The sequence below is a fragment of the Ursus americanus genome, chromosome 4 (assembly GCF_024610735.1).
Source record: "Ursus americanus isolate L20-20 chromosome 4, mUrsAme1.1.p, whole genome shotgun sequence".
Lineage (NCBI taxonomy): Eukaryota > Metazoa > Chordata > Mammalia > Carnivora > Ursidae > Ursus > Ursus americanus.
This window is the reverse complement of record NC_142130.1, coordinates 97761597-97777384: the sequence shown is the minus strand read 5'-3', so window position 1 is coordinate 97777384 and position 15788 is coordinate 97761597. Positions and strand designations below refer to the sequence as shown.

Genomic DNA, 15788 nt, shown 5'->3' with positions numbered 1-15788 from the left:
AGGGAAACCATGCTTGGCAGTGTTGTGATGTAGGAACCCGAGGTCAGAAGGAACCGTGTCCCATGGAGAGCGTTTCCTGGCCCGGAACATTGACTCCAGGGTGACTGCAGGCCAGTCACCCAGGCTGGCCAGTCGCCCAGGATCCCCACAGCACGCCCCCGAGTGTGGTATAAGGCATGTCCTGTCCCTTGACCCGGTCCTGGAGGCACATCGCCCTTGTGTGAGCTCGGCTCTGTGAACGGCCACACCCACCAGCCTGGCCTCGGCCCTCCTCTGCCCTGCCCGAGCCGGTTCATCTTCTGACCCGCTGTCTCCTCCCCTGCCAGGGCCACCCAGGAGCCCTGCCTTTCCAGGTTCTCCCCCTCCTCCCAGCAGCGCTGCTCTGCACACAGCCCCGGGGAGACCCCAAGAGCCTGCCCTCCCCTCGGACAGACCCTGTAACTGGTGTCAAGCTGGAGCAGGTGTGGTGGCCCAGCCCCTGCCCTGCCCCTCGGCCCCCTGTTCTGTGTCTCCCCACAGCCCGCTGCCCAGCATTTCTTGGTTTCTTATCCCTGGAGATAGCTTTTTTTTTTTTTTTTTGCCTTTCAAATTTTTTTTTTTTTTTTTTTAGTGTTCCATGATTCATTGTTTGCATATAACACCCAGTGCACCATGCAATACGTGCCCTCCTTAATACCATCACCGGCCTATCCCATTCCCCCACTCCCCTCCCCTCTGAAGCCCTCAGTTTGTTTCCCAGAGTCCACAGCCTCGTGGTTCATTCCCCCTTCTGTTTACCCCCCCTTCATTCTTCCCTTCCTTCTCCTGCCGATCTTCCTATTTCTTTTCTTTTCTTTTTTTTTTTAAAGATTTTATTTATTTATTCGACAGAGATAGAGACAGCCAGCGAGAGAGGGAACACAAGCAGGGGGAGTGGGAGAGGAAGAAGCAGGCTCATAGCAGAGGAGCCTGATGTGGGGCTCGATCCCATAACGCCGGGATCACACCCTGAGCCGAAGGCAGACGCTTAACCGCTGTGCCACCCAGGCGCCCCCGATCTTCCTAGTTCTTATGTTACATACATGAGTGAAACCGTATGATAATTGTCTTTCTCTGCTTGACTTACTTCACTTAGCATAATCTCCTCCAGTCTCGTCCATGTTGTTGCTGCAAATGGTGGGTAATCATTCTTTCTGATGGCTGAGTAATATTCCATTGTATATATGGACCACATCTTCTTAATCCAGTCATCTGTTGAAGCGCATCTCAGCTCCTTCCACAATTTAGCTACTGTGAACAATGCTGCTATGAACATTGGGATGCATATGGCCCTTCTCTTCACCACGTCTGTATCTTTGGGGTAAACACCCAGTAGTGCAATGGCTGGGTCATAGGGCAGCTCTGTTTTTAACGTTTTGAGGGACCTCCACACTGTTCTCCAAAGTGGCTGGAGATATCTTAACGCTGACGCTTTCTTTCTTCAGTTGTCTGTGTTTGTTTTATAAGCCGCTGATGGCAGCTGCCGCGTCTGAAGTCCACGCGGTGGTGGCAGTGTGGTCCGGCTTTCTGGAACGTCTCCCACTTCTCGTTCACCGCGTCTTCTCCCCTGGCGCTTCATTGTTTCTCGCGGAGAAATGGTCCTTGTGCTGGGAAGGCATCTGTGGGCACATTGAGCCTCTGATGGAGGCTACCTCCCGCAGTGGACGTGTGTTTGCTTCTGTCCGGGGTGAGGGGCTGAGGCCCCAACACTTCAGCTCTGTTCACGGCTTCTGTTTGGTGGGCTGCCCCAGAGGAGTGGTCAGGGCTGCAGAGTGGGCGGGGAGCAGCCGCGGAGTGCGCGGGGACACTGATCCCCTTGCAAGGCTGAACCCTCGTGGCCTGGTCGCCCCCCGCTACTGTCTTCTTTGGGGTTCAGATTTCACCTTGCAAGTTTTGGGGGAACACAAACATTCAGTCTGTGTCAGCTGGGTCCCTTCCTCAATCTGACTGGTGTCCCCATGAGAACAGGAGGATGCAGACTCGCACACCGGGACGGCCGTGCGCGGACACGGGGGGTGGAAGGGGAGGAAGATGGCCGTCTCCGAGCTGCAGGGCCTGCAGACACCTTGATCTCAGACCCCGCCTCCGGGGCTGAAAGTGAATGTCTGCTGTCCCCGCTGCCTGTCTGGAGCTCTGCTCACCCAGGAGACCCCGTGCTGGGCACCGCGGTCAACAAGACAGACAAGGTCACTGCCCTCGAGATGCCTCCATTCTAGGACGGCCCCAGGGCTGTATGGCAAAGGTCACAGCAGGTGCCGGGTGCAGGTGAAGGGGAGGATGCCCTCTCGCTGTTAGGGAGCAGGAGGCTTGGCTCCGTTGCAGGGTGACAGCCCGGGAAGAATTTCGGTCAGGGGAAAGTGTGCAGATGGCCAGCTCTGAGGACAGGCATGGGGTGTTCTCGGAGTGGACAGGCCAGCAGAACTGGGGTGCGTGGTCCCAGGCACGCAGCGGGAGGGCCCATTTCAGGCGTGTCTGTCTCGAAGAGCCTGATGGACGCTGCGACGTGGTGTGGTTCGATTTGTTCCTCGGGAAGGTCCTTCCAGCAGCATCTGGGCGAACGGGTCCAGGGGGAAAGAACTGGCCGCTCTGGGGTGCTGGAAGGGGGTGTGGTGTCCTGCCTGAGGGACCCGGCATCAGCAGATTGCAAAGATGGCCGGGACACCAAAGTGAGCAGAGTGGGTGGCTCGGGGAGGACTCGCCGGCCGCCAAGGTACTGGCTCAGGAACCTGGTGGGCGGGCCTGGTGGCTCCTTCCGACAGAAAGACCCCGGGGCAGAGCTGGGTTCGGGAGAGCACGGCTGGTATGTGGACATGTCTGGATGTGTGGCCTGGAGTGACGCAAACTGGGGCGGACATTTAGGAGTCTCTCCCGGAGACTCAGCACTGTTTGCGGGAGGACGGCACTGGCCGCCGTGGGGTCGCCCGCAGAGCGAGCTGCAGAGTGGCACGGGAGGGGCCACGCAAGACACGGTCACCTGCTGTTGCTCTGTCCCTCCTCGCGCTTTCACCAGGGAACTGGCCAGATCCCAAGTCTATGCCACAGAATCACCAAAATCTCCAAGAATTGTCCCGCTCTGTGAACGCTGCTTCCATGACAGCCAGAACCCCCCTGCCCCCCCGCGGCGGGCACCCTGCTCCCCTACCGTCCTGGCCTCCCTCCCTCCCTCCCAGGACGGTCGTCTAGGGGACCCTCCTGGGACCCTCCTGCCCAACAGTCGCTCACCCCACGCCTCGGCCCAGGTGTGGGTGTGAGAGACCAGCAATCCAAAGACTCCTGTAACATCAGGGGCTTCAGACAATGCCCCGCTGCTCCTGCCCAGGGTGGCCTCCCCACCAAGGGCCCTGACGTCCTCCTCGGCCCTCCCCGGGGCGGCAGGAGCAGGTCCGCCCCTTACTCCGAGATAACCCGTGGACCGCACCAGTGGCCACCACAACCGCCCGCCACAGAGAGTCAAGGACACATTCCCCCTGGCCCACGACCAGGACACCCGCAGGCGGAAGGGCTTGTCCGCAGCACAGCCCGCGCCGGCTTCCCCGAGGGCCAAACCCCGGTCAGGTGGCCATCAGCCCACCTCCCAGGCCTCTGACTCATCTAATTAGGCTTCCCTGGCCCGTGAGGACACCAACAAGAAGGGGGACATGTGAGCCTCCTGCAGGGACAGCTCCAGCCAGGGATGGATATAAAAGCCCTGGCATCCCAGGGACCTCACACACTCACTCACACCTCCTCCAGCCCCGCCACCCCCACCCCCGCCATGGCCGCGTCCACCCTGTCCGTCTGCTCCAGCGACCTGAGCTACGGCAGCCGCATCTGCCTGCCCGGCTCCTGTGACTCCTGCCCCGACTCCCCCTGGCAGGTGGACGACTGCCCAGAGAGCTGCTGCGAGCCCCCCTGCTGCGCCCCCCCCTGCTGCGCCCCCAGCTCCTGCCTGACCCTCCTCTGCACCCCTGCGAGCTGTGTGTCCAGCCCCTGCCAATCAGCCTGCACCAGCTCCTGCCAGCCCTCCTGCTGCAGCTCCTCCCCATGCCAGGAAGACTGCTGTGTGTCTGTCTGCTGCAAGCCCGTCTGCTGCACCCCTGCCTGCTGCGAGGCCTCCCCTTGCTCATCTTCCTCATGCTGCCAGCCCCCCTGCTGCACCCTCAGCTCCTGCCGGACCCTCCTCTGCACCCCTACAAGCTGCGTGTCCAGCCCCTGCCAGTCAGCCTGCACCAACTCCTGCCAGCCCTCCTGCTGCAGCTCCTCCCCCTGCCAGGAAGACTGCTGTGTGTCTGTCTGCTGCAAGCCCGCCTGCTGCACCCCTGTGTGCTGCAAGCCTGTGTGCTGCACCCCTGTCTGCTGCAAGCCCATCTGCTGCAAGCCCGTGTGCTGCACCCCTGTCTGCTGCACCCCTGTCTGCTGCACCCCTGTCTGCTCGGGGGCCTCCCCCTGCTCTGCCCCCTCCTGCTGCCAGCCCAGCCCCTGCTCCTTGTCCTGCTGCAGACCCACCTCCTGCGTGTCCCTGCTCTGCCGCCCCGTGTGCAGACCCGCCTGCTGCGTGCCCGCCTCCTCCTGCTGTGCCCCCGCCTTCTCCTGCCAGCCCAGCTGCTACCGCCGGGGCTCCTGCGTGTCCCTGCTCTGCCGCCCCGTGTGCTCCCGCCAGGCCTGCTGTGTCCCCGCCTCTGCCCAGAAGTCCTGCTGCTGACGGGGCACGTCCCCTGCCCCAGGGCCAGCTGGGCTCAGGACCCACCCAGTGATGGTGGTCCTCCCAGCGCCCCCTCAGTCCAGTCCTGACCTGTGTTAGGTGGCTGCCCGCACCCAGGACGGGGTCCCCCATGTGTCCACGCTCCTGACCTGACCTTGACCTCCTGCATCCCCAGACCGCTGACCCCGCTGCTCCCCGGGTCTCCTTCTCCCAGGAGGCGCCTCCACCTGTTCTGGGTCCCTGTCCTTCCCTCCCGGTGTCTCTGCTCGGGTCCCTTGGCCTCAATGTCCTACCTGTCAGCCGCTCTTCAGGCACCCCAATAAACTCACTTGTCCAACGGATCTGCTTCCTTTCATCTAACCCTCATGGGGGCGGGGGAACCCAGGGTTTTGAGCAGACATTGGTCTCCTCCAGCTGCAGACATTGCTGGGAATGAGGGACTGAGAAGTCGCGAAGGGCAGGGGCCTAACTCCTCTGGCCAGGGACCCGGGGGGGCAGTCACACCCTCTCCCAGGAAGGTCAGTGCTGCTGGGTGCTGCGTGCCCAGGGCTTCCCGAGGCTGGCTGCCTGCCCATGGGTCGTGGTCTGGGGGTTCTCAGCCCCTGGCCCGTTTCCACCCACTGCCCTCGCTGGGCAAACCGACCGCAGAGAAGCTGGCCTGTGGGCTGCAGGCAGCACAGACCCGATGGGCCTAGGGACCCCCTGGTGTCCTCCCGCAGGCTCTTCCCATTTAGCGGAAAGGTGATAGAGTGGGGGAGGCACTTCTCCAGTCTAGATGGGGTCACAGGGACTGGATACGTTCCCACCTGGGCCAACTCAGAACATTGACTAGACCATGTAGCCAGCGTGTCGGACCCTGGGCTCAGGGAACACAGAACAAGTACAGGGAGGGAGGGAAGGAGTAGGGAGCATGTGGCAGGTGGCGCTCCCACTGCTGGAGAGTATTTCCAGCCCCCATGCAGCAGGGCAAGCCCAGTGGAGCTCCAAGCACCCCGAGTTTCACAGATGGCTTGGGAGTTGGGGGGAGACCCAGGCAGCCAGCGTTTGCGTTTGGGGTCAGAGTGCTGGAGAAGAGACCTCATCACAGAGGGTGTCTCTACTCTGAAGACCCCCTGTGCTCCACCTGCTCCTCCCCTCCCCTGAAGCCCGTGGCACCTGCTGGTCTACTATCTCCAGCTGGGTCCTTCCCGAATGTTCTCGTGTGGGACATACATACAGCATGGAGACTTCTCAGGTTGGCTGTTTTCATTCACTCATAGGTGTGTGAACTTCCTCCCCATCTCTTCCTGGCGTGATCGCGCCCTTCTTTCTCATTTGTTTGTATTGATGCCGAATGCACGTAACATCAAGTCTGCCGTCTCCACCACTTCTCAGGGCACCGTTTACGCTGCCAAGTACCTTCTTAACATCGTGCAGCCGTCCCCACCGTCTGTCTCCAGGACTCTTCATTCCTGGGAAAATGAAACACTGTCCCCATGACCACTGACTCGCCAGCCTCCTCCCCCCACCCCGGCGCCCACCCTTCCACCTCCTGTCTCTGACGCACCTCACATCAGTGGAATCATAGGGTAGTTAGTTGTCTTTTTGTGACTGGCTCTTGTCACTCCCCATAACGTCCTCATGCTTCATCCGTGTTGAAGTCAGACCTGCTTCCTTTTTAAGGCTGAATACTAGTCCACCACGTGGATGGACCACGTTTTGCTTATCTATTCATCTCTCAGTGGACACTTGGGTTCTTTGACCTCATAGCTCTTGTGAATAATGCTGCTGTGAACACGGATGTACAGATATCTCTTTGAATGCCCGCTTTCAGTCTTTTGAGCGTATACGCATGTAATTACTGGATCGTACAGTAATTCTACTGTCAGTTTTTTGAAGAACCACCCTACTGATTTCCATGGTGGCCGTACCATTTCACGTTCCCACTCACAGTGCACAAGGGCTTTAATTTCTCCACATCCTCACCAACCCGTGCTGTCTTCTCTTTGTTATGTATGTGTATTATTTACGCTATCCCCTCATTGTGTTTATATTTACATAAATATTATATATATTTATCCTGATGGGTGTAAGGTGGCTTCTCATTGTAGTTTTTATTTGCATTTCTCTGATGATGAGTGATGTTGAGCACCTTTTCATGTGCTCATTGGTCATATAACTTGTGCATCATCTTTGGGAAAATGTCGATTCAAGTCATTTGCTCATTTTTCAGTTTGGTTGTTTGGCTTTTTGTGATTGAGTTTTGGGAGTTCTCATACATTTTAGATATTAATCCTTGATGAAAACCTGATTTTCAAATGTTTTCTCCCATTTCTTTGGGTTACCTTTTATTCTTCATTGGTATTGTCTTTTGATGCAAAAATATTTAAGATTTTCATGAAGTCCAATTTTTGTATTTTTTTTATGTTGCCTGCGCCTCTGGTGTCATAGCCAGGAAATCATTGCAAAATCCAATGTTGTGAAGCTTTTGTCCTGTGTTTTCTTCCAAGAGTTCTATAGTTTTAGCTCTTCCATTTAGGTCATGGATCCATTTTGAGTTCATTTTCGTGGGTGGTGTGAGGTAGGGGTCCACCTTCACTCTTTTACATGTGGACCATCAATTTTCCCGGCACCATTTGTTGAAAAGACTGTCCTTTCTCCATTGAATGGACTTGGTGCCCTTGTGAAAAATAATTTGACCTAATACGGGAAGGTTTATTTCTGGACTCTATTCTATTCCATTAGTCTATGTGTCTGTCTGTTTTCATGTCAGTACCCCACTGTGTTGATTATTGTAGCTTTGTAGTTTTGAAATCAGGAAATGTGAGTCCTCCGGCTTTGTTTTTTCAGGATTGTTTTAGCTATGCAGGGTCCCTTAGGATTCCATATGTGTGTGAGGGGTTTTATGTTTCTGTAGAAAACATCATTGAGATTTCAATAGCGATTGTATTACGTCTGTAGATTGCTTTGGGTACTATCTACATCTTAACAATATTGAGCCTTCCAACCCATGAATGTGGACTGTCTTTCCATTTATTTATGTCTTCTTTATTGTCTTTCAGCAATGTTTTGTAGTTTTCATTGTATAAGATTTTCCCCGTGATTAAGTCAATTCCTTTTATTTTATTCTTTTTTGAGGCAATTGTCAATGGGATTGTTTTTATAATTTCCTTTCTGGGTTGTTCATTATTTGTATAAAAATGCAACTGGTTGTTGTGTGTTGACTTCGTGTCCTGCCATTTTTCCGAATTCATTTCCTAGTGCTAACCGGTCTTGAGGATTTTCTACATATAAGATCTTAGCATCTGCGAACAGACGTGATTTCACTTCTTCCTTTCCAAATTAGACTGCTTTTATTTATTTTGTTGTCCAACTGCTCTCCTAGCTCTCCTAGAACCCCCAGGACTGGTGAGCAGAAGTGGCAAAAGTGGGCAGCCCTGCCTTGCTCCTGATATTAGAGGAAAAGCTCTCAGTCTTTCACTGTTGAGGATAACGCTTGCTGTGGGGTTTTCACATATATATTTTATTATGTTGAGGTAGTTCCTGCTTTTCCTAGTTTGTTGAGTGTGTTCATCATGAAAGGGTGTTGAGTTTTGTCAAACGCTTTTTTGTTGTCATTTGAGATGATTATGTGCTGTTTTCCTTATTCTGGTGACGTGAGGTTTTATACTGACTGATTTCCAGTTGTGGAACCGTCCTTGAATTCCAGAAAAATGTCCCTCTTGGTTGTGGTGTGTAATGCTTTTACTGCGCTGCTGAATTCACTTTGCTAGTACTTTGTTGAGGACTTTGGCACCATTGATCATAAGGGATATTGGTTTGTGGTTTCCTGTTTTTGTCATGTCTTTGCCTGGCTTTGTTGTCAGGGTAATGTAAACCTTATAGAATGAATTGGGGAGTGTACCCCCCCCTGCTTAATTTTTTTAAAAAGCTTATGATAAACTAGGAATAATTGAAAAAACTGTTAACCTCATAAAAGGTATCTGTGAAAAAATTATAGCCAACACCATACTTAGTTGTAAAAGACTGAGAGTTTTCTTCCAAAGATCAGGAAAGAGATTCAGATGTCCTCTCTCACTGCTCCTACTCAACATTGTACTGAAGTCCTACCTGTGCAACCAGCAAGAAAAAGAAATGTACGTCATACACATTGGAAATTAAGATATGCAGTGGTCTCTATTCACAGAGAACATGAGCGTCCACATAGAAAACCCCCCAAAATCTACGAAAATCTCTTAGAAATGTAAGAGAATTTAGATTGAAGGTGCAAGCCTAAAATAATTAAAATTAATTGCATCTCACTATAATAGCAATAAATAATTGGAATTGAATATTTTGTTTACAGGTGTGATTTACAAAAGAATAAATAATGAAAACTTAGGTATAAATCTCAGGGAATATGTACATAATGAGAACTACAAAAATCCTGATGGAAGAATTTAATAAGACAGAAGTAAATGGAGAGCCGGACCATGTTGGCAGGTTGGAACATTGTTATGACGTCAGTGACCTCCAGACTCGTCTATAGATTCGAGGCAATCCCAATCCACATCCCAGTAGCAGCTTTTTGTCAATAGGAACAAGTTAATTCCAAAATTATTTGGAAGGGTGAAGGAGCTCAAATATCCAAACCATTTGCAAATGAAGAACAAAGTTGGAGGACTTCACTACCTGACTTCAAGATTTCCTATAAAGCTACAGTAATCAGGACAATGTGATGTTGGCAAAGGGATATGAGTAGGCAGATTCATGAAACAGAACAGACGCATAGACCCACACAAATACAGCCAACTGATTTTTGACGAAATTGCGAAGGCAAGTTCAAGAGACAGAAGTGTACTTGGAGTAGTTGGACATCCACATCCCCCCCCCAAAAGGAATCTTACCCATGCTCATGTTTAGTATAAAAATTTAATAAAAATTGATCATAACCCTAAATATAAAATATAAACATTTTAAACTTTCAGGAAAAAAACGGGAGAAAATCGTTGTGACCTTGCATTAGACAGAGTCCTTAGGATTATTACCCAAAGTGTGATCTGAAAAAGAAGAAAATTGATAAACTGGCCTTGACTGATATTAAACTCTGTTGCTCTTTAAACAACACTGTTGAGAGCCTAGAAAGAGAAGCTGCAGAGTAGCAGAAAATATTTGCAAGTCACATCTGAGCAAAGTGCGGCTGCCCCTTGAGCAACCCTGGTTTGGACTCCGAGCGCCCACTCAGACGTGGGTTTTTCCAGTAAATACATAGCCCTCTGTCCATGTGCTTTCTCTTCCTGATGATTTTCTTAATAACATTTTCTTCTCTAGCTCACCTTATTGTGAGAATACAGTCTATGACACATATAGATACAAGGATGTGTTCGTTGACTCTCCGTTGAGTTTCTGGCTGCGTGCCCCGGGGCTGAGGACTCGAGGCTGCTCCCGTGCTGTTTCCTTAGAGAACTAAACAACGTCAGGGGGCCAGCCCCGTCCTCACCCAGGACAGGTGTTTAACAAGCAGCAAACTGTCTTGTGTAAATAAACCAGCAGCAGTAAGCACCCCCAGTACTCAGTCAAAACACCAACAAGGAAGGGAAGTCTCAGGGAGCCTCTTGCTGGACGACACACACAACTTGAAGGGTATAAAAGCCCACAGCCCAGCACCTCACACACACACACACTTACACACACACTCACACTCACACCTCCTCCGGCCCCGCCACCCCCACCCCTGCCATGGCCGCGTCCACCCTGTCCGTCTGCTCCAGCGACCTGAGCTACGGCAGCCGCGTCTGCCTGCCCGGCTCCTGTGACTCCTGCCCCGACTCCCCCTGGCAGGTGGACGACTGTCCAGAGAGCTGCTGCGAGCCCCCCTGCTGCGCCCCCACCTGCTGCGCCCCCAGCTCCTGCGCCCCCAGCTCCTGCCTGACCCTCCTCTGCACCCCTGCGAGCTGTGTGTCCAGCCCCTGCCAATCAGCCTGCACCAGCTCCTGCCAGCCCTCCTGCTGCAGCTCCTCCCCCTGCCAGGAAGACTGCTGCAAGCCCGTGTGCTGCACCCCTGTCTGCTGCACCCCTGTCTGCTGCAAGCCCATGTGCTGCACCCCTGTCTGCTGCAAGCCTGTGTGCTGCACCCCTGTCTGCTGCAAGCCCGTCTGCTGTGAGACCTCCCCCTGCTCATCCTCCTCATGCTGCCAGCCCCCCTGCTATGCCCCCAGCTCCTGCCTGACCCTCCTCTACACCCCTGCAAGCTGCGTGTCCAGCCCCTGCCAATCAGCCTGCACCAGCTCCTGCCAGCCCTCCTGCTGCAGCTCCTCCCCCTGCCAGGAAGACTGCTGCAAGCCCGTGTGCTGCACCCCTGTCTGCTGCACCCCTGTCTGCTCGGGGGCCTCCCCCTGCTCTGCCCCCTCCTGCTGCCAGCCCAGCCCCTGCTCCTCGTCCTGCTGCAGACCCTCCTCCTGTGTGTCCCTGCTCTGCCGCCCCGTGTGCAGACCCGCCTGCTGCGTGCCTGCCTCCTGCTGTGCCCCCACCTCCTCCTGCCAGCCCAGCTGCTGCCGCCGGGCCTCCTGCGTGTCCCTGCTCTGCCGCCCCATGTGCTCCCGCCAGGCCTGCTGTGTCCCCGCCTCGGCCCAGAAGTCCTGCTGCTGATCGGGCACGTCTCTCCCCCCAGGGCCAGCTGGGCTCAGGACCCACCCAGTGACGGTGGTCCTCCCAGCGCCCCCTCAGTCCAGTCCTGACCTGTGTTAGGTGGCTGCCCACACCCAGGACGGTCCCCCATGTGTCCACGCTCCTGACCTGACCTTGACCTCCTGCATCCCCAGACCGCTGACCCCGCTGCTCCCCGGGGCTCCTTCTCCCAGGAGGCGCCTCCACCTGTTCTGGGTCCCTGTCCTTCCCTCCCGGTGTCTCTGCTCGGGTCCCTTGGCCTCAACGTCTGACCTGTCAGCCCCTCCTCGGCCACCGCAATAAACTCACTTGCCCAACAGATCTGCTTCCTTTCATCTGACCCTCATGGGGGCGGGGGAACCCAGGGTTTTGAGCGGACATTGGTCTCCTCCAGCTGCAGACATTGCTGGGAATGAGGGACTGAGAAGTCGCGAAGGGCAGGGGCCTAACTCCTCTGGCCAGGGCCCCAGGGGGCAGTCACACCCTCTGCCAGGAAGGTCAGTGCTGCTGGGCCCAGAACCCAGGGACGTGGGGATTCCCGTCGCAGCAGGGCCATGGCTGTGACGTCAGTACTCCTCCAGGCCCTTTGTCTCATGTCCCAGGCAAGACCGGGAGGATTTTGTCCCGCCTTTGTGGTTCTTGGCTTCCACGCATCGCCCTGAAAGTTGCCACGTGGGAGTTCCGTGCCGTGGAAGAGATGTCCGGGTGCCACGTCCCAGCCTGGAAACCGATGGGGCCTGCGTGTCCCCTCAGCACCACAGGCCACGTGACCAAGCGTGCCAAGTGCATTTTACTGGATGACGCGTTGGTTTGAAGACGAGGATTGTGCGGCGTTAACTGCGTTAGCAGTGTCGTTGCCCAGGACGGGTCATCGCTGTGGGCGGCGGGGGCCTGCCCGAGGCGTTGTAGCCCAGGCTGCACAGCCGCTGGCCCGGTCAGGGCGCCGTGGGCTGTGTTAGGCTGGGGAGCCCGGGATCCTGAGCGGCACCGACGGACGTCAAGCATGGGTCCGCTGAGCTGGGACGGGAGGTGTGGCCGGCCTGCGGGTGTCCCCAGGGCTCCGGTTCGGTGGCACTCAGCACCTTCACACTGTCGTGCTGCCGTCCCCACCGTCCGCGTCCAGACTGTTCCATCCCCCTCGCTGAGCCCGACGGCCGCTCCTCCCCCAGCCGTGGTGCCTCCATCCTAGTCTCTGTCTCCGAATGTGGTGGCTCTGGGACCGTGCGGTACGTGTCTTGTCCCGCGAGACTGGCTGACTTCCCTCAGCGTGACGTCCTCTAGGTCATCGGTGTGGACGCTGGGACCCGTGTCCTAGGCTGAGTCACCGTGTGTTGTACGGGCAGACCGCGGGGTCCCTGGCTGCTTCTGCGTGTTAGTGCCCGTGAATAATGGGCTGGGCACCCGGAGAGTCTCTCCGAGCCCCAGACGTCAGTCCGGGCGCTGGCCCAGACCGGGCTTGCTGGGGCCCGTGCTCATTCTGTGAGGATGTTTCCAGGGACTGCCACTCTGTCCTCTACCAAAGTTACACCGTGCGGCAACCCCACCGCCGGGGCCAATTTCCCCACGTCCTCGCCAGCACGCTTCCCTGGGCTTGCGGTAGTGGCCGACCTGAGAGGCTTGAGCAGTGCGTTTGGTTTTATCACAGATCTTGGTCACCAGGGTAGACCCTGCCATGAGAGCCCTGCCCTCCCCTGCCCTGCCTCCTCTGCCCCCACTCTCCCCTGCCTGCCTCCCCTGTCCCACCCTCCCCTGCCTGCCTCCCCTGCCCACCCTCCCCTGCCCAGCCTCCCCTGTCCCACCCTCCCCTGCCCAGCCTCCCCTGTCCCACCATCACCTGCCCGCACCCTCACCTGTCCTGCCTCCCCTGTGGCACCCTGTCTTGCAGAAGAACGAATACCTGTTCTCAGTGGTGGCAGAGGAGCCCGACGCCCTGCTGCTTGGCCTGCGGTACTCGCCCACCCGGCTGCACTTCCTCTTCCTCAGCCAGGACACGGCGGGCGCCTGGCAAACCCGAGTGACCTTCCGCAGTCCCACTCTGATGGACAGCCAATGGCACACGCTGGTCTTGGCCGTGTCTGAAGGATCCTTTTCCCTCACCACGGACTGTGGCCTCCCGGTGGACATGTAGGTAGCAGGACGCCAGGGGAGGGCGGTGCGGGGCTGCGTGCTGCCCGACGAGATGCGTCCAGGGCAGTGGGTGTGGCTGGCATGGCACAGCGCGCACCGCGGGCGCTCAGGCTTGTGGGCAGACGGTCGTTGGGAACCATCCCCTGAGGCAGGAGTGCAGGGTCATCGGCAAGGCCGGGACCAAACCTGTCCTCCAGAAAGGCCGCCGTGGGTGGGGCGGATGCAGGCGCCTGGGGCTGGGTGCGCTGGACGTGGGAGAGGAGGTGCCCTGCAGAGCGTGGTCGCCATTGCGAAAAGCCGCAGAGGAAGCCCACAAAGAGCTCAGGTGCCGGAGCCGAACTAAACCTGCCGCCTGACTCGAACCCAGCTCCTGCTCTTGATTTCCAGCACATCGTTTGACCCAAGACTCGATCTGCTTGTCCGGGCTGAGGGAGTGGACGGTCACTAAAACCCCAAATAAACATGCAGAATAATCCTTCTGGTAGTTTTGACAGGGCCCCAGGGACTCAGAAGCCTGAGTTCATTCCCTGTCCCGCCGTCCCCTGGTTGCTAGGTTGGACCAGGGCGCGTGGGTCCCCACGGCCCTGCCAGGTAGTGATGACCCCGTCGCCCTCAGCTTCCATCTGGGCTCAGTGGGGCTGGGCACTCTTTTTTTTTTTAATCACAGATTGTCCAGTTTGCATTACATCTATCGTTATTCCAAATAGTACTTGCAAAGGTAGGCTCTCACTGTGCTTTTATTTTTGTTTTTGTTTTTTTTTTTTTTTTTAAAGATTTTATTTATTTATGTGACAGAGAGACAGCCAGCGAGAGAGGGAACACAAGCAGGGGGAGTGGGAGAGGAAGAAGCAGGCTCCCAGCCGAGGAGCCTGATGTGGGACTCGATCCCAGAATGCCGGGATCACGCCCTGAGCCAAAGGCAGACGCCTAACGACTGCGCCACCCAGGCGCCCCTCACTGTGCTTTTAGATCGAACTTACTCCATAGTAAAAAGAATCCTTGACATTCAAATACTTTGTTTAAATACATATCTACTACAGATGTCCCCCCATGCCCCCCAAGTACATCAGGGCCTTTACCGGGTAGGGACCCAGCAGTGGGGACAGCTCTGTGACGGGGAGAGCAAGGGCCAAGGAAGGGGACGGAAGGAGCCGGGACTACGGCCAATGGTGGCCGTGGAGGACTCGGGGCCCTGGGACCAGGCTTCACGGGCCTCATGGGTGTGACCAGAGCTGTGACCAGAGCTGTGAGCGGAGCACGGGGCACTCTGGGATGGCGGTCAGGAGCTGGCCTCACCACAGCCAGCTGTAGCCAGATGTGAGCCTGGAAGGAGCGGGTGTGTTTACGGGAGGAAAAGGCATCGAGGCGCAGGAGGCCCTGGGCCGTGAGGAGAAAGCACACGCCTGGCTCGGCCACCCCAGAGGCTCCAGTCAGGATGTCCCCTGCAGCAGGCATCTACCTCCTCCCCCATCCCCAGGGCTCAGCCTCCACTTCCACGTCGAGACCCAGCTCGGGCCACACCTTCCAGCATCTCCCAGGTCACCGGCAAGCACCCCTCCTTGCCAGATACGATCCGTTCCCCCCCAGGCTTGGTGGAGGGTGGGCAGCAGACCCAATGCCAGTAGGAGCCACTGAGGTTCCCGAGAGACGGAGGAGACACTGAGCAGACAGCTCAGCAGCCGCACTTGCAGAGGACTCTTGTCCTGGAGCAAAGAGCGTCCCTGCAACTCAGGTCCACCAGAACCCGGACATGGGAACTTGCTTGGAGACTGCGTCCTTGCAGGGGCGATCAGGTTAAGTTGAGGTCGTACTGCAGTAGGGCGGCCCCAGTCCAGAGTCTGCTGTCCTTCTAAGAAGAGGAGAAGCGGCACAGAGACGGCCCTGTGAAGACAGAGGCAGAGGCCGTGACCTGGCTACAGCCAGGGACTACCAGAAGCCCCCAGAGGCTGGAAGAGGCTGGAGGACCATCCCCTGCAGCCACCAGAGGAAGTGCGGCCCGCCGCACCTAGATCCCAGACTCCCGGCTCCAGAGCTGTGGGTCATCTGCTGTTCCAGCCTCTCCTGTGCTGCGTCTCCCTGCCCTTTTCTGCATGAATGGGCTGTGACCCAGTTCCCCCATGGCCCTAAAACTACCCTCAAATGTTTTCAGAATGGCTGACGTGCCCTTCCCGGCCACCCTATCGGTGCGAGGAGCCCGATTCTTCATCGGCAGCCGCAAGAGGACCAAAGGCCTGTTCACGGTAAGTAGGGAAGGGGCTGCCGTCTGGCCTCCCAACAGCAGTGCCCACAGAGGGGCCGTCACTATAGGCCTGCTGTGCTCACGCTCTGACGGACAGAC

General features: G+C 56.4%; 3 protein-coding genes across 16 annotated transcripts in view; all 3 read left to right on the top strand.

Annotated features, from left to right (window-relative positions):
* TSPEAR (thrombospondin type laminin G domain and EAR repeats) overlaps positions 1 to 15788 on the top strand; it is a 58573-nt gene that overhangs the window by 18487 nt on the left and 24298 nt on the right. Inside the window, exons 6-7 of the mRNA XM_087861878.1 lie at positions 13209 to 13447; positions 15600 to 15690. Of these exons, the coding sequence (XP_087718004.1) occupies positions 13209 to 13447; positions 15600 to 15690 (330 nt within the window). The remainder of the gene's footprint in view (positions 1 to 13208; positions 13448 to 15599; positions 15691 to 15788) is intronic.
* On the top strand, positions 3773 to 4699 carry LOC123778783 (uncharacterized). Of its 6 annotated transcripts, XM_087861340.1 has the most exons (3): positions 3773 to 4062; positions 4255 to 4288; positions 4361 to 4699. In XM_087861340.1, exons 1-3 carry the CDS (start codon positions 3773 to 3775, stop codon positions 4697 to 4699), a joined length of 663 nt encoding a protein of 220 aa, XP_087717466.1. The 6 variants fall into 6 exon arrangements, with proteins under 6 accessions (XP_087717466.1, XP_087717465.1, XP_087717467.1 ...); XM_087861339.1 differs by having other exon boundaries at positions 4255 to 4699; XM_087861341.1 differs by lacking the exon at positions 4255 to 4288 and having other exon boundaries at positions 3773 to 4066.
* Positions 10397 to 11305, top strand: LOC148110312 (uncharacterized). Of its 9 annotated transcripts, XM_087861349.1 has the most exons (3): positions 10397 to 10450; positions 10499 to 10810; positions 11000 to 11305. In XM_087861349.1, the coding sequence occupies exons 1-3, from the start codon at positions 10397 to 10399 to the stop codon at positions 11303 to 11305; spliced, it is 672 nt and encodes a 223-aa protein (XP_087717475.1). The 9 variants fall into 9 exon arrangements, with proteins under 9 accessions (XP_087717475.1, XP_087717476.1, XP_087717473.1 ...); XM_087861350.1 differs by having other exon boundaries at positions 10397 to 10735; XM_087861347.1 differs by having other exon boundaries at positions 10397 to 10795.

What these genes read in the sequence shown, in the direction of transcription:
- LOC123778783 (XM_087861336.1), top strand. Translation starts at nt 3,773, where the DNA reads ATGGCCGCGTCCACCCTGTCCGTCTGCTCCAGCGACCTGAGCTACGGC. An exon ending in GCACCCCTGCCTGCTGCGAG is followed by an intron (nt 4,109 to 4,141) that starts GCCTCCCCTTGC and finishes TCATGCTGCCAG; the next exon opens with CCCCCCTGCTGCACCCTCAG.
- LOC148110312 (XM_087861342.1), top strand. Translation starts at nt 10,397, where the DNA reads ATGGCCGCGTCCACCCTGTCCGTCTGCTCCAGCGACCTGAGCTACGGC. An exon ending in CTCATGCTGCCAGCCCCCCT is followed by an intron (nt 10,863 to 10,934) that starts GCTATGCCCCCA and finishes CCTGCCAATCAG; the next exon opens with CCTGCACCAGCTCCTGCCAG.